Source organism: Salvelinus alpinus, chromosome 35 (genome assembly GCF_045679555.1).
Source record: "Salvelinus alpinus chromosome 35, SLU_Salpinus.1, whole genome shotgun sequence".
Taxonomy (NCBI): Eukaryota; Metazoa; Chordata; class Actinopteri; order Salmoniformes; family Salmonidae; genus Salvelinus; species Salvelinus alpinus.
The window spans coordinates 11,921,910-11,939,764 of record NC_092120.1 but is presented as its reverse complement, the minus strand read 5'-3'; the positions used below and the strand labels follow the sequence as shown (position 1 = coordinate 11,939,764).

The 17,855-nt window shown below is 45.7% G+C and overlaps 2 protein-coding genes across 3 annotated transcripts in view; both read right to left on the bottom strand.

The window, feature by feature from the left end:
* LOC139564302 (sterol regulatory element-binding protein cleavage-activating protein-like) overlaps positions 1–7,678 on the bottom strand; it is a 33,959-nt gene extending 26,281 nt beyond the window's left edge. The window contains exon 1 of one of the 2 annotated variants that reach the window (XM_071383709.1): positions 7,467–7,678. The gene's annotated coding sequence lies outside the window, so the exon portion shown is untranslated. The remainder of the gene's footprint in view (positions 1–7,466) is intronic. The other variant, XM_071383710.1, reaches the window with a different exon arrangement.
* A 107-nt stretch (positions 7,679–7,785) lies between these two features.
* On the bottom strand, positions 7,786–11,207 carry elp6 (elongator acetyltransferase complex subunit 6). Its single transcript, XM_071383717.1, has 7 exons — positions 10,646–11,207; positions 10,480–10,558; positions 10,214–10,284; positions 9,919–10,043; positions 9,400–9,598; positions 8,615–8,776; positions 7,786–8,483 (listed from the first exon to the last, which is right to left on the bottom strand). The coding sequence occupies exons 1-7, from the start codon at positions 10,697–10,699 to the stop codon at positions 8,361–8,363; spliced, it is 813 nt and encodes a 270-aa protein (XP_071239818.1). The 5' UTR covers positions 10,700–11,207; the 3' UTR covers positions 7,786–8,360.
* Between the last annotated feature and the right edge of the window lie 6,648 nt (positions 11,208–17,855).

The window sequence follows — 17,855 nt, the reverse complement described above, 5'->3', positions numbered from 1 at the left end:
CGTTCTGACAGATTTTTAACCTTGTCAGCTCGGGGGATCCAATCTTGCAACCTTACAGTTAACTAGTCCAATGCTCTAACACCTGATTACATTGCACTCCGCGAGGAGCCTGCCTGTTACGCGAATGCAGTAAGCTGAGGTAAGTTGCTAGCTAGCATTAAACTTATCTTAGAAAAAACAATCAATCAATGACTGTCATTGCTCCAATGTGTACTTAACCATAAACTTCAATGCCTTTCTTAAAATCAATACACAAGTATATATTTTTAAACCTGCATATTTAGTTAAAGAAATTAGCAGGCAATATTAACCAGGTGAAATTGTGTCATTTCTCTTGCGTTCATTGCGCGCAGAGTCAGGGTATATGCAACAGTTTGGGCCGCCTGGCTCTTTGCGAACTAATTTGCCAGAATTTTACGTAATTATGACATAACATTGAAGGTTGTGCAATGTAACAGGAATATTTAGACTCATGGATGCCACCCGTTAGATAAAATACGGAACGGAATAAACGTTTTGTTTTCGAGATGATAGTTTCCGGATTAGTCAAAGGTATATGGTTTAGAGAGAAATAGTCGACGCGTTATAATTCCTGTAATAACTTGCGGCTGAACTTGAAAGGGGTTCCTTCGTTATTTTACCGTTCATGTCTTCCATAAAGAATGTCTTGATCTACTTCAAATAAGGTCTGTGTTTCGCAGAGGAGCAGACTGACAGGGGACCATGCAGACAAGCTCTGCTTTCTGCACTACAACCTAACACTTTTTAACTGGGAACCCATGAAAGCTGGTGGTTCGTTTTAACATATGTTCTCATGTTATTTGGGACTAAATTGATTTTATTTATGTATTATATTAACTTACAATAAAAGTGTTCATTGTTCATTCAGTATTGTTGCAATTGTCATTATTACAAAATGTGTGTGTGTGTATGATATATATATATACACTGCTCAAAAAAATAAAGGGAACACTAAAATAACACATCCTAGATCTGAATGAATGAAATATTCTTATTAAATACTTTTTTCTTTACATAGTTGAATGTGCTGACAACAAAATCACACAAAAATTATCAATGGAAATCAAATTTATCAACCCATGGAGGTCTGGATTTGGAGTCACACTCAAAATTAAAGTGGAAAACCACACTACAGGCTGATCCAACTTTGATGTAATGTCCTTAAAACAAGTCAAAATGAGGCTCAGTAGTGTGTGTGGCCTCCACGTGCCTGTATGACCTCCCTACAACGCCTGGGCATGCTCCTGATGAGGTGGCGGGTGGTCTCCTGAGGGATCTCCTCCCAGATCTGGACTAAAGCATCCGCCAACTCCTGGACAGTCTGTGGTGCAGCGTGGCGTTGGTGGATGGAGCGAGACATGATGTCCCAGATGTGCTCAATTGGATTCAGGTCTGGGGAACGGGCGGGCCAGTCCATAGCATCAATGCCTTCCTCTTGCAAGAACTGCTGACACACTCCAGCCACATGAGGTCTAGCATTGTCTTGCATTAGGAGGAACCCAGGGTCAACCGCACCAGCATATGGTCTCACAAGGGGTCTGAGGATCTCATCTCGGTACCTAATGGCAGTCAGGCTACCTCTGGCGAGCACATGGAGGGCTGTGCGGCCCCCCAAAGAAATGCCACCCCACACCATGACTGACCCACCGCCAAAACGGTCATGCTGGAGGATGTTGCAGGCAGCAGTACGTTCTCCACGGCGTCTCCAGACTCTGTCACGTCTGTCACATGTGCTCAGTGTGAACCTGCTTTCATCTGTGAAGAGCACAGGGCGCCAGTGGCGAATTTGCCAATCTTGGTGTTCTCTGGCAAATGCCAAACGTCCTGCACGGTGTTGGACTGTAAGCACAACCCCCACCTGTGGACGTCGGGCCCTCATACCACCCTCATGGAGTCTGTTTCTGACCGTTTGAGCAGACACATGCACATTTGTGGCCTGCTGGAGGTCATTTTGCAGGGCTCTGGCAGTGCTCCTCCTGCTCCTCCTTGCACAAAGGCGGAGGTAGCGGTCCTGCTGCTGGGTTGTTGCCCTCCTACGGCCTCCTCCACGTCTCCTGATGTACTGGCCTGTCTCCTGGTAGCGCCTCCATGCTCTGGACACTACGCTGACAGACACAGCAAACCTTCTTGCCACAGCTCGCATTGATGTGCCATCCTGGATGAGCTGCACTACCTGAGCCACTTGTGTGGGTTGTAGACTCCGTCTCATGCTACCACTAGAGTGAAAGCACCGCCAGCATTCAAAAGTGACCAAAACATCAGCCAGGAAGCATAGGAACTGAGAAGTGGTCTGTGGTCACCACCTGCAGAACCACTCCTTTATTGGGGGTGTCTTGCTAATTGCCTATAATTTCCACCTTTTGTCTATTCCATTTGCACAACAGCATGTGAAATTTATTGTCAATCAGTGTTGCTTCCTAAGTGGACAGTTTGATTTCACAGAAGTGTGATTGACTTGGAGTTACATTGTGTTGTTTAAGTGTTCCCTTTATTTTTTTGAGCAGTGTATAAATACAATTTTTATATATATTATGTATTTATCATACACATATCATACATACAGTGGGGAGAACAAGTATTTGATACACTGCCGATTTTGCAGGTTTTCCTACTTACAAAGCATGTAGAGGTCTGTCATTTTTATTATAGGTACACTTCAACTGTGAGAGACGGAATCTAAAACAAAAATCCAGAAAATCACATTGTATGATTTTTAAATAATTAATTTGCATTTTATTGCATGACATAAGTATTTGATCACCTACCAACCAGTAAGAATTCCGGCTCTCACAGACCTGTTAGTTTTTCTTTAAGAAGCCCTCCTGTTCTCCACTCATTACCTGTATTAACTGCACCTGTTTGAACTCGTTACCTGTATAAAAGACACCTGTCCACACACAATCAAACAGATTCCAACCTCTCCACAATGGCCAAGACCAGAGAGCTGTGTAAGGACATCAGGGATAAAATTGTAGACCTGCACAAGGCTGGGATGGGCTACAGGACAATAGGCAAGCAGCTTGGTGAGAAGGAAACAACTGTTGGCGCAATTATTAGAAAATGGAAGAAGTTCAAGATGACGGTCAATCACCCTCGGTCTGGGGCTCCATGCAAGATTTCACCTCGTGGGGCATCAATGATCATGAGGAAGGTGAGGGATCAGCCCAGAACTACACGGCAGGACCTGGTCAATGACCTGAAGAGAGCTGGGACCACAGTCTCAAAGAAAACCATTAGTAACACACTACGCCGTCATGGATTAAAATCCTGCAGCGCACGCAAGGTCCCCCTGCTTAAGCCAGTGCATGTCCAGGCCTGTCTGAAGTTTGCCAATGACCATCTGGATGATCCAGAGGAGGAATGGGAGAAGGTCATGTGGTCTGATGAGACAAAAATAGAGCTTTTTGGTCTAACTCCACTCGCCGTATTTGGAGGAAGAAGAAGTATGAGTACAACCCCAAGAACACCATCCCAACCGTGAAGCATGGAGGTGGAAACATCATTCTTTGGGGATGCTTTTCTGCAAAGGGGACAGGACGACTGCACCGTATTGAGGGGAGGATGGATGGGGCCATGTATCGCGAGATCTTGGCCAACAACCTCCTTCCCTCAGTAAGAGCATTGAAGATGGGTCGTGGCTGGGTCTTCCAGCATGACAACGACACGAAGCACACAGCCATGGCAACTAAGGAGTGGCTCCGTAAGAAGCATCTCAAGGTCCTGGAGTGGCCTAGCCAGTCTCCAGACCTGAACCCAATAGAAAATCTTTGGAGGGAGCTGAAAGTCCGTATTGCCCAGCGACAGCCCCGAAACCTGAAGGATCTGGAGAAGATCTGTAGGGAGGAGTGGGCCAAAATCCCTGCTGCAGTGTGTGCAAACCTAGTCAAGAACTACAGGAAACGTATGATCTCTGTAATTGCAAACAAAGGTTTCTGTACCAAATATTAAGTTCTGCTTTTCTGATGTATCAAATACTTATGTCATGCAATAAAATGCAAATGAATTACTTAAAAATCATACAATGTGATTTTCTGGATTTTTGTTTTAGATTCCGTCTCTCATAGTTGAAGTGTACCTATGATAATAATTACAGACCTCTACATGCTTTGTAAGTAGGAAAACCTGCAAAATCGGCAGTGTATCAAATACTTGTTCTCCCCACTGTAAATACATCATATTTATATATTTTTTTTAAATCGGCATCTGCTTTTTTTGTCCTCCAATAATCGGTATCGAAAAATCATAATCGGTCGACCTCTAGTACCAACACATCCTCCGAGAGCAACTTCTCCCAACCATCCAGGAACAGTTTGGTGACGAACAATGCCTTTTCCAGCATGATGGACCACCTTGCCTTAAGGCAAAAGTGATAACTAAGTGGCTCGGGGAACAAAACATCGATATTTTGGGTCCATGGACAGGAAACTCCCCAGACCTTAATCCCATTGAGAACTTGTGGTCAATCCTCAAGAGGCGGGTTGACAAACAAAACCCCACAAATTCTGACAAACTCCAAGCATTGACTATGCAAGAATGGGCAGCCATCAGTCAGGATGTGGCCCAGAAGTTAATTGACAGCATGCCAGGGCGGATTGCAGAGGTCTTGAAAAAGAAGGGTCAACACTACAAATATTGACTCTTTGCATCAACTTCATGTAATTGTCAATAAAATCCTTTGACACTTATGAAATACTTGTAATTATACTTCAGTATTCCATAGTAACATCTGACAAAAATATCTAAAGACACTGAAGCAGCAAACTTTGTGAAAATGTATATTTGTGTCATTCTCAAAACTTTTGGCCACGACTGTAAATAAAATCACTAACAGCAAAGCACCCCTACACCATCACACCTCCTCCTCCATGCTTCACAGTGGGAACCAGACATGTGGAGATCATCCATTCACCTACTCGGTGTCTCACAAAGACACGGCGGTTGGAACCAAACATCTCAAATTTGGACTCATCAGACCAAAGGACAGATTTCCACCGGTATAATGTCCATTGCTCATGCAAGTCTCTTCTTCTTATTGGTGTCCTTTAGTAGTGGTTTCTTTGCAGCAATTCAACCATGAAGGCCTGATTCACACAGTTTGCTCTGAACAGTTGATGTTGAGATGTGTCTGTTGCTTGAACTTTGAAGCATTTATTTGGGCTGCAATTTCTGAGGCTGGTTAATCAACTGAACTTATCCTTTGCAGCAGTGGTAACTCTGGGTCTTCCTTTCCTGAAACTGAGAGCCAGTTTCATCATAGAGCTTGATTGTTTTTGAGACTGCACTTTTCCGAAATTGACTGATCTTCATGTCTTAAAGTAATGATGGCCTGTCATTTCCCTTTGCTTATTTGAGTTGTTCTTGCCATAAGATGGACTTGGTCTTTTACCATATAGGGCTATCTTCTGTATACCATACCTTGTCACAAGACAACAAATTGGCTCAAACGCATTAAGAAGTTAAGAAATTCCACAATTTAACAAGGCACACCTGTTAATTGAAATGCATTCCAGGTGACTACCTCATGAATCTGGTTGAGAGAATGCCAAGAGTATGCAAAGCTGTCAAAGGCAAAGGGTGACCAAAACATCAGCCAGGAAGCATAGGAACTGAGTGTTTGTGTTTGTTGTCCGTAACTTATGCCTGCCCATACCATAACCCCATCGCCACCATGGGGCACTCTGTTCACAACGTTGACATCAGCAAACCGCTCGCCCACACGACGCCATCTACGGTTGAGGCCGTTTGGACGTACCGCCAAATTCTCTAAAATATAACTTCTCGCGCTTACGGCAGAGAAATTAACATTAAATTCTCTGGCAACAGCTCTGGTAGACATTCCTGCAGTCAGGATGCCAATTACACGCTCCCTCAAAACTTGAGACATCTTTGGCATTGTGTTGTGTGACAAAACTTGCACATTTTAGAGTGCCCTTTTGTCCCCAGCACAATGTGCACCTGTGTAATGATCATGCTGTTTAATCATCTTATTGATATGCCACACCAGTCAGGTTGGTGGATTATCTTGGCAAAGAAAAAAATGCTCACTAACAGGAATGTAAACAAATGTGTGCACAAAGTTGAAGTGGAATTATGTTTTTTACATTTTTACAAATGTATTTAAAAGAAGCTGAAATGTCTTGAGTCAATACATACTCAACCACTGTTATGGCAAGCCTAAATAAGTTCAGGAATACAAATGTGCTTAACAAGTTGGCACCTCAACAGTATTTTTTGGGCCATTTGCGATGCAGCCAGAGGTGACAGAGTACACAAGTTTGGGCCAGGCCTACAAAACAGACCGTTTTCAAATGTCAAAGCAATTTTAGTGACAAAGGTCCAATTACACAGTTAATGTATAGCTGTTGACCAATAAAATTGCATTTGGTCAACGTTAACCAACTGGTGTGGCGCAGCTCTGTAAAAATATAAATTCCCCAGACAGAAAAAAAGTTAACTACATTTTAATTTCACAATTTGGTATCAATTACAGTTAGTACTACTGCTAAAACATAATTCAGAAACACTGTCACCCTCGTCTGTGCACACAGTAGGTAAGGGTGATGCAACACAATAAATATCCCTACACGTGATCTCATTCAAATCAATTGTGTGAAAGTTTTCCCGATGCTTAGATTAATGGTAATTAATTAGTTGGGTGAATAAATGGTGTTAGTTTTCTGCCATGAGAACAAACTTTACAGGCCTCCCGAGGGCGCGCTGTCAAACGAGTCACCAGTAGCGTTAGCTTTAATAGGTGCTACTTAGCTAGCTAACGTTAGCGACTGCAGGGCAACTTAATTTGAATGCCACTACCTAGCCGATATTTACTTCCTTCGTATTATCATATACAACTGAAACGACCAAAAACGATGTTAATCAATAATTCTGCTAAATGGAACGTAAAATCAGCTTCAACGCTTGAATCAAGCGTAACGTCGTTAGCTAACGGATGGTGTTAAGGTTAGCTAGTTTCTACTGTTAGCAGATATGGTAAATGATTGCTAACACATTGCTATCTGATGCCAACCAACAGCAGCAACGTATCCATGACAGCAAGGCAGGGTTGTTGACCTTACGCTGTTAATATGACAGGCAACTAGCAATTAGATAATCACATTAACTAGCGATTTTCCGAGTAATGCCAGTGACTTCGTCTGTCAATAGTTAACAGTTAAGCGAACTTCGCTGGCTATAACGTTAGCTGCTACTACCAAAAAACACCTAATCGCGAGTCCCGCGTTCAGTGTTCATCCCCCCGCCAAACCCAGAGAAGTTCTACCCTAGGTCGAAAAAATATATCGTCAATCTAGGTTCTACCCGTCTAACTTCGTTAGCTAGCTTAAAGATTATTATGGGCCGCTTTGCTAGCTAATCGAGTCAATTAGCTACCGAAGTTAACACACACCAACGTTAACTAGCTAGCTACTACGTTACACTTGACTTGCCTGGCTGAATAACTTTATCGTGTCTTCGTCGAGAGTGCTGGTCCTGCTATCCAGGAGCTATTCGTGTACGGTCTTAACCTCCTTATTATAGTAACTTAACTGGAAAAACTGACTGCATCAACAGAACCATGTCACCACTGTGTATTTTCAGCAGCAGCGTGAATTGTCGACCTCTCACCCTTTACTTCATCCAAGACAGGAAAGCATGAGGATATAGCGACACGCCCTGGATATTATTGAAAACGTGTTTTACTACTGTAAACCACACAGTATTTTACCTTCATGACCAACAACGCCCCAAAAAACTCTTACACTGGTCTTAAATGTGCCGTTTATTGTTTTTGTTTTGTATAACACAAGTGCAACCTAGTCAAGTCAGTTCCCATGTCGCTTGAGAAATTACCTATTCACCCAGGCTTCCTATGTCAGCTTTGTAATGCATGTGCTGGGTTGGTTTTAAAGCGGAAATCCAATGTTCAATTCAATACCACATCTCCAGTTCAAAACTGATCGCGACCTGTTTCATGATCATGGCCATCTTTGTAGCTGTGCCATTACATATATGACAGCATAGGCAGCTCCATTGAGGCATCTCCATTTTGAAGTAGTCCATTTTCTTCTTCACAATTGACTGATCCCTTCTGATGACCCAGTTGGACATGATTCCAACAGAGTCACCAGGAGTCACCTTCATCAGCCAATGAAGTTGGAAGTTCTATGAGGTTGACTACTTTAAAATGGTGGAGGCCTAATAGCTGCACATGCTAATATAGCCTTTTGGCCACTAGAGGCCTCTATCATTCTCAATGTTTGAGCCCATAGAGCCATGCGACTGAGAGGTGATGAAATGGGGATCAACACTGGGAAGGGAGGTAGAAGGGATCCATTGAGGGCTTAAAGGACTGCACTGGACATCCCCCTGGCGAAAAAGGAAGCCCCCTTGTCATGGACCTTGTACTGGAAGAGTTTCTTCTGGGTCTGCTGCCTGTCACATTGTCCTCGCCAGCACACTTCCACCTGAAACACACGCACACAGTACAGTTCAGCTTAATGCGTTTAACAGTTTTCTACTGCATATAACACGCAATCTCTTTCTCTCTTTTTTTCCCACTCTCTCACACACACACAAATAATGTAATCCATCTGACTTGTCCGTGGATGTCCCTGCAGTAGCCGGTGGGAAGACCCTGTACTTGGAGTGTGAGGCTGCACTGGTGTATAAGGCCCCTCAGGAGCTGCTCTGAGCCTTCATCATCACTCTCCTCCTCTTCATCTTCTGCCTCACATCGCACCAACATCACCATGCTGCCCTGCAGATCAAAAAGAAAAGGGATAGTAGATAGAGGAATGTGTGTGATTATTTGAACAGAGTCAGACAATGGAGAGACAGCGAGCTTGTGATAGCGTGCGCCTCCCATGTCACACCGCTCATCCGCACACTCCACTAGCTTCCAGCCGAAGCTCGCATCCACTACAAAATCATGGTACTTGCCTACGGAGCAGCAAGAGGAACTGCCCATCTCTACTTTCAGGCTATGCTCAAACCCTACACCCCAACCCGAGCACTCCGTTCTGCCTCCTCTGGTCTCTTGGCCCTCTCACCCCTTTGGGAGAGCAACTCCCACTCAGCCCAGTCCAAGCTTTTCTCTGTCCTGGTACCCCAATGGTGGAACCAGCTTCCCCCTAGATCTAGGACAGCAGAGACCCTTCCCATCTTCCGAAAACATCTAAAACCCTACCTCTTCAAAGAGTATCTTAAATCATCCCACAGCGCCCCACCCTTTCTACTTTGAGGAAAAATGTACTTACTATGACTGTGTAATGTGGTTGTCCCACCTAGCTATCTTAAGATAAATTCACTAACTAAGTTGCTCTGGATAAGAGCGTCCGCTAAATGACTAAAATGTAAATGTAAAATACTGTATTATCTGACCTGCAGCTCGGAGCAGACAGTGGCTCTGCAGTAATGACTGAAGTCCAGCGCTGCCCCAACACTGACCCCCAGACTCAGGACCACACTGAGGTCATCCACCAGGAGCACAGGGGTACCCCACTCCTCACCTCCACCCACTGCCCCCCTTACATTGTCCCGCACAAAGTCATATAGACCCCGCAGGCCAGAACTGGGATCTCTGTGGAGAGGTGGAAGGGGACAGGGAAAAAGATTGAGGGGGCGAGGGATGAGAGACAAAGAAAGAAAGGGGACATAGAGGGGGAGATAAATGAAGCAGGAAGAGATTTTCAGATTCATACTATCATTAACTGCATTGATTACATCAGAAAAAAGGTGTATGAGTGTGTCAAACAATACAGGTTGGATTCCCAGAACCAGATAAAGTCTATGATATTGTAGGACCAAAAAGCACTTTCAATGGAGCTTCTGCACTGAATGAACATGCTTTTTAGTCCAGGAGTAGGCTTAATCGAAGTCAACACTACAGACAGGTGGTACCTGAGGAAGTCCATTGTCCGGGTTCCTTTGCTGGCCTCCCCCTGAAGCAGTACCCCCAAGGATTCCTTTAGTCCCTCTAAGAACACCAGCTGCCCTTTCTCCCTTGCCTGGGTCAAACTCACACCCTGATTAACATGGAACACAGTGAAAGAACCCATACAAAATGTAGTTAATACATCTCCACCAAGCAACAGCAAATCATACACAACTGTAAAGACACATTTACTTGCACAGTATGTATAAGAGTGGCTGGGAGAAAGTTTAACCCAGCGTTTTGGAAGATAAGTATACTCACCAACCGTTGACTGATTGCACTGTAGTGACTGAAGGACTGCACAAGACCCAGGAAACACACCTTACAGCCCGCTGTAAATCACACAAAACAATTCTGAGCACGTTTTTGACCACTTATGAGAGTGCATCATAGTACACAACTTGGCCCCATATGTTCCCTCTATTACTGTCTTTCATTGTTTTTCACCTAACACTACAGTCAACATCAAGAGGGCACGGTGTTACAGACAGTCAACTAGACATCAGTCCACTCACATAAATCCTCACCTCGTAAATAAAATGAGAGGAAATGGTGAATGAGGAAGGACGCGTCTGTATGTTTGTCAGACACTAAAATAAACTCTCCCTGCAAAAAACACACATAAATCCACAAAGGTTAGGATTAGGCATAGGGGTTTAAATTGGTTACGGTTAGAGGTGAGGTTAGGGTTACCGGCTTGAAGCTGTCGGGACTAGTATTGAGAATACTGTTGAGCTCTGCATACATCTTGAGAAGGGATGAAGACTTATCTCATACGAATCTTTGGGATGTCTTCTGGTGAGTTGCTAGTTAGCTAGATAAATACTAACATCGATTGATATAAATTACTTTATTAATAGCTAGCTAGATATCTTAACCAATGTCTTTATATATGAAAGCTTAACACTCCCAGGAAAGTACATTTAGCTAGCTGCAGTAGTAGTGCAGACTGTCGAGGGAGGCTATGAAGTTGGCTAGATTGTTGACACGGTTTTTTTGCGTTATCCAGGACAAATCATAACAGCTCAAATTACCTTTTCGTCAATAATAACTACTATAATTGAATATGTTTAAAACAATTCCCTATTCATAGCTATTTCTTTTTCCGAATGTTTGTTGTGAAAAAGTAGCATGATACACGACCGTAGTTTCTACTGCACGAAGAGAGGGACAATCTGAGTATGTGAAAAGCGTTTCGACTTCTTCTTCGATGAGGTTTAACGGCGGTTGGCATCCAATAAATGTTGCATTACCGCCACCTTCTAGACTGGAGTACAACTTCCTTATACTTTGCTTGAAAAAATAAACCACCTACCATCTAAAACTACACTCCCCCCCAAAATCTCCCTACTCCACTATTTAAATATATTTAGTCCTACCTCAGGCCAACAACCAAAGGATGGGACACACCCTGTAACTCTTCTGATGTCAAGTCTCGCACACCCAAATACCTCACTGCAGCTGCCACCACAACCTCAATTTTCTGCGATTTACTTTCCATACCTGCAATACAGTTGATAACCATTGCTGTAAATGCAAAACATCCAATCTTACTGAAACATATATCACTTGTTGGCCTATCCCTCTGTACTGGTAAAGATCAACAACTCACACCACTCCTCTCAGGATCCCTCCCTCTGCACTGGTAAAGATCAACAACTCACACCACTCCTCTCAGGATCCCTCCCTCTGTACTGGTAGAGATCAACAACTCACACCACTCCTCTCAGGATCCCTTCCCCTTGACCCATATTCCTCTACTTTCTTCACTGCCTCAGCATATGACAACTTCTGCACTACTGGAAACCTCAACCTGCCTCTCTCGCACGGGACATTTCTGATCAAATCAAATTTTATTTGTCACATACACATGGTTAGAAGATGTTAATGCGAGTGTAGCGAAATGCTTGTGCTTCTAGTTCCGACAATGCAGTAATAACCAACGAGTAATCTAACCTAACAATTTCACAACAGCTACCTGGGATAAAGAATATGTTAAAAAAATGTAGTGATACATTTTGTACATGTATGGCAGCAGCCACTCAATGTTAGTGGTGGCTGTTTAACAGTCTGATGGCCTTGAGATAGAAGCTGTTTTTCAGTCTCTCGGTCCCTGCTTTGATGCACCTGTACTGACCTCGCCTTCTGGATGATAGCGGGGTGAACAGGCAGTGGCTCGGGTGGTTGTTGTCCTTGATGATCTTTATGGCCTTCCTGTGACATCGGGTGGTGTAGGTGTCCTGGAGGGCAGGTAGTTTGCCCCCGGTGATGCGTTGTGCAGACTGCACTACCCTCTGGAGAGCCTTACGGTTGTGGGCGGAGCAGTTGCCGTACCAGGCGGTGATACAGCCCGACAGGATGCTCTCGATTGTGCATCTGTAAAAGTTTGTGAGTGCTTTTGGTAACAAGCTGTTCAGCTCTTCAGCCTCCTGAGGTTGAAGAGGCGCTGTTGTGCCTTCTTCACCACGCTGTCTGTGTGGGTGGACCAATTCAGTTTGTCCGTGATGTGTACGCCGAGGAACTTAAAACTTTCTACCCTCTCCACTACTGTCCCGTCGATGTGGATAGGGGGGTGCTCCCTCTGCTGTTTCCTGAAGTCCACGATCATCTCCTTTGTTTTGTTGACGTTGAGTTAGAGGTTATTTTCCTGACACCACACTCCGAGGGCCCTCACCTCCTCCCTGTAGGCCGTCTCGTCATTGTTGGTAATCAAGCCTACCACTGTAGTGTCGTCTGCAAACTTGATGATTGAGTTGGAGGCATGCATGGCCATGCAGTCGTGGGTGAACAGGGAGTACAGGAGAGGGCTCAGAATGCACCCTTGTGGGGCCCCAGTGTTGAGGATCAGCAACTGGGTACAGGAAGTCGAGTACCCAGTTGCGCAGGGCGGGGTCGAGACCCATGGTCTCGAGCTTGATGACGAGTTTGGAGGGTACTATGGTGTTAAATGCTGAGCTGTAGTCGATGAACAGCATTCTCACATAGGTATTCCTCTTGTCCAGAGCAGGGCAGTGTGCAGTGTGGTTGCGATTGCGTTGTCTGTGGACCTATTGGGGCGGTAAGCGGTAAGCAAATTGTAGTGGGTCTAGGGTGTCAGGTAGGGTGGAGGTGATATGGTCCTTGACTAGTCTCTCAAAGCACTTCATGATGACGGAAGTGAGTGCTACGGGGTGGTAGTCGTTTAGCTCAGTTACCTTAGCTTTCTTGGGAACAGGAACAATGGTGGCCCTCTTGAAGCATGTGGGAACAGCAGACTGAGATAAGGATTGATTGAATATGTCCGTAAACACACCAGCCAGCTGGTCTGCGCATGCTCTGAGGACGCGGCTGGGGATGCCGTCTGGGCCTGCAGCTTGGCGAGGGTTAACACGTTTAAATGTTTTACTCACGTCAGCTGCAGTGAAGAAGAGTCCGCAGGTTTTGGTAGCGGGCCGTGTCAGTGGGACTGTATTGTCCTCAAAGCGAGCAAAGAAGTTATTTAGTCTGTCTGGGACCAAGACATCCTGATCCCCAGCCCCATGGGCACCCCTACAATTAACACATACTTGTTGGCCTATCCCTCTGTACTGGTACAGATCAACAACTCACACCACTCTTCTAAGGATCCCTCCCTCTGTACTGGTAAAGATCAATCAGGGACCTGAGGACTGGAGTTGCCCACCCCTGGGTTAAGGGAAGGGTAACTAAAAGGGTTAGGGTTAGGGGAGGGTTAGCTAACATGCTAACAAGTAGTTGCAAAGTAGCTAAAAAGTAGTAAGGAGTTGAAAAGTTGCTAAAATGCTAAGTTGTCCATGATGAGATTTGAACTCGCAACCTTTGGTTGCTAGACACACCTACCCATCCTCCCCTACCAACCACCCTACTTTAGTTTTTTCCTTAAGTAACTATCTGTCTTATGAAACCATACCAAACGTAACATATCATACTAATTTGAGTTTTACATATTTTCCTTTACTATGTTATGTCTAGTCTATGAGACCAGGCTGCAACTACACATTCCTTTGTCTCATGCCCTCCTGCACACTTCTCACATCTAGGAATCTCCCTCCTACACACTGCTACAATATGACCATAAGTTTGGCACCTAAAACACTGTAATGGGTGTGGGGGGAAAAAGCGCTCATGGTGCTTGTTATTCTAACAACCACTAACAAGCCATACCTCTGGTTCGTTCAGCCATTCCTATGGGGGAAATTAATGCAGAAATAATGGGGTTTTGGGATAAACGCTGAAAATAAGGTCTGAGGTTAACATAGGTTTAGGAGATCTTATACGTTTTGTTCTATGAGATAATATCAGTCAGTAATGACCTTTATGAATTATGAAGCTTGTATGTGCTTTATGTGCTTCTTTAGATTACATGAATGCAAAAAAAATCACTAAAATTGAAATAAAAAAATATCTAAAAACTGATGAAGATTATCTTCAGTGGCGTGCAGTTTTATAAATAATTGCATGCTATTCTAAAATTTTTCCATGAGGCTGAGAGAAAATGTTGCTGTTTTAAAGCTAATTTTCTGCAATTCTACACATATTGCCACATATGTCGCTGCATGTAGAAAATTCTAAGAAATGTTCAGTAATTGACACAAGCTGTCTCCAATCAATCAATGTCTGGTTGTGTGTTTGGCAGGGGGGGGGTTCACCTGAGGTGTACATTACAAAGCAGCATCAATGAGTTAGCCAGCTAACTAAAGATAAACAACCAGAAATAACCACAGATTTTCTGGTTCATTAAGAAATGTAAACTTAGATATGTGTTTTTGGTTGTGGAGTCAACTACATCATGCCATTTCAAGCTTCTTTTTCTAAAAAATATAAAGTTATGTCAGAATATTGAGCTGAATATTGAGCTGAGCTTTGTAGTATACCCCTCTGAGCCAGGGGAGGCTGAGTTCTGTGAATCTTGATCGTATACGAAACCTATCATTTGAACTCACAAATGTAAGAAGCTTGTGGGAACGTCAGCATGGAAGATCCGCCCATTAAATGTATGTCCTTTTTTTTTTTAAAGACAACTGAGGAAAGTTTTGATCCATTGACCTCTGGGTTATGGGCCCAGTGTGCTTCCAGTGCGCCACTCTGCTACTAACCACCCAGATTGACCCAAACCCACAATCCATGGCTTTGAAGGAAAGTGCCATATACATTAGTGTCACGCTTCTCTAAAGTAGAACCCAGAAGCAGACCAGGACAAGGAGAGTAAGACGAAGGTGAGTATTTATTTACAAGTGTAAATGTAGTGATAGAAAAATCCAAGTAGCGGAGCAGGCAGCGGAGGTGAGTTGATGGAATTGAGTAAGCAGATCCAAGGAAGTAACTGAAGTCACCGACGACCAGGTAGGGATGGGATGCGTGTTCCGGGTGAATGACTGTAGACAGAAAAAACGGAGGTAAGTTCAAGGCAAGCAAGACGTACAAAACAACAAAACAAACTCTATCAAACTGGAGGCTGATACGCTGGCACAACATACTGTTCATGGCTAACGATCCGGCAGGGAATGGATGTCAGGTCAGAGCTTATGAAGTGGAGGGGTGATGATCAGGACCAGGTGTGCAGATAGCTGATGGGATACAGGTGCGGGTAATCAGAGATCTCCCAACTAGCTACGTCGCCCGGCAACCAGACAGGGTGCGTTCCAGGGCACCGGAAAAACACTCCAGGACAGAACACAGGCAAAAACAGACTCAGGAAGCGGGATTCGTGACAGTACCCCCCCTCCGACGAACGCCACCGGGCGGACTACCCGGAGCGCCAGGGTGGAGGCGGTAGAAGTCACGAAGCAGGTCAGCATCAAGGATCTGACGCCGAGGAATCCAACTCCTCTCCTCTGGGCCATATCCTTCCCAATCCACGAGATACTGGAACCCTCGACCCCGCCGTCTGGAGTCCATGATGCGGCGCACCGTGTAGGCAGGACCACCTCCGATCATCCGAGGAGGAGGAGGGGGCAACAGAGGACTGAGGAGAACCGGCTTGAGGCAGGAGACATGAAAGGTGGGGTGTACTCTAAGCGTTGCAGGCAACTTGAGTCGGACCACAACAGGATTAATGATTCTCTCCACCACAAACGGACCAATGAACCTCTGTGACAGTTTCCTCGACTCAGTCCGTAGAGGAAGATCCCGTGTAGCCAACCAAACCTTATCTCCGACGGTATAAGCGGGGGCAGGAATACGGCGACGATTCGCCTGGATCTGATACCGGTCAGAAACTCTAAGGAGGGCCTTCCTGGCCCGATGCCAGGTCCGGTGGCAACGACGAATGTGGGCCTGGACAGAGGGAACCGAGAGATCCCTCTCCTGAGAAGGAAACAAGGGAGGTTGGTAACCGTACAGGCACTGGAAGGGAGACATCCCAGTGGCAGATGAAGGGAGAGTATTATGGGCATACTCGACCCAGGGTAACTGAGAGGACCAAGAGGTGGGATCAGAGGAGACAAGGCAGCGCAGCGTGGACTCCATCTTCTGGTTGGCTCTCTCCGCCTGACCATTAGATTGGGGGTGAAATCCAGATGTGAGACTGACTGTAGCTCCAATGGCCAAACAGAAGGATCTCCAGACAGCAGAGGTAAACTGAGGACCACGGTCAGAAACAATGTCACTGGGCAACCCGTGGACCCTGAAAACCTCCCTAACAAAGATCTCGGACGTCTCAGTGGCAGATGGAAGCTTGGAGATGGGGACAAAGTGAGCAAACTTGCTGAATCTGTCCACAATGGTCAGAATGACCGTGTTCCCAACAGAGGGCAACCCCGTTACAAAGTCCAGGGCCAGATGCGACCAAGGTCGCCGGGGAATAGGTAGGGGGTGAAGAAGCCCAGAGCTGGGCCGATTGGTACTCTTATTCTGCGCACAAACAGGACAAGCGGCAACAAACCTCCGGGTATCTTCTCCCATGGCAGGCCACCGAAATCGTCTGCGCAGTAGCGCCATAGTCCGAGCAACGCCAGGGTGACAAGCTATCTTGCTGGCGTGGGACCACTGAAGGACAGCAGAACGGACCGACTCAGGCACGAACAACCGACCGGGTGGACCGTTACCGGGGCCGGGCTGCGTCCGAAGGGCCGCCATCACATCCTCCTCAATCCTCCATGTAACGGCTCCCACGACAAAGTTCTGGGGAAGAATCGTCTCAGTCTTGGCCCCACTCTCCTCCGTCTTGGAGAACATCCGGGACAAGGCGTCCGCCTTGCCGTTCTTCGACCCAGGTCGGAACGTCAGGGAAAAATTGAAGCATCCAAAAAACAAAGCCCACCTGGCCTGACGGGAGTTGAGACGTTTAGCCGATTGCACGTAAGCCAGATTCTTGTGGTCAGTCCAGACCACAAACGGTTGCTCCGCTCCCTCCAACCAGTGGCGCCACTCCTCCAAGGCAAGCTTCACAGCGAGAAGCTCCCGGTTACCCACATCGTAGTTTCTCTCTGCTGGTGAAAGACGACAAGAGTAGAAGGCGCAGGGATGGAGTTTACCATCAGTGGAGCTACGCTGGAACAGGATGGCGCCCACCCCCACATTAGACGCGTCCACCTCAACAACAAACTGACGGGAAGTGTCAGGTTGAGAGAGAATCGGGGCGTTGGTGAATCGGCTCTTCAAGTCCAGAAATGCTCGGTCTGCCTCAGGAGTCCAACAGAAATTTCTGGTGCAAGACGTCAAAGCAGTTAAAGGGGCGGCCACCCGGCTGTAATCACGGATAAACCTCCGATAGAAGTTCGCAAACCCCAGGAATCTCTGGAGCTGAAATCTCGTACCGGGCTGGGCCCAATCCCGAACCGCCCGAACCTTCTCTTGGTCCATCTTGATCTCTCCCCTGGAGATGATGTACCCGAGGAAGGACATAGTGTGGGCGTGAAAATCACACTTTTCAGCCTTCACGAACAGGCAGTTCTCCAATAACCGC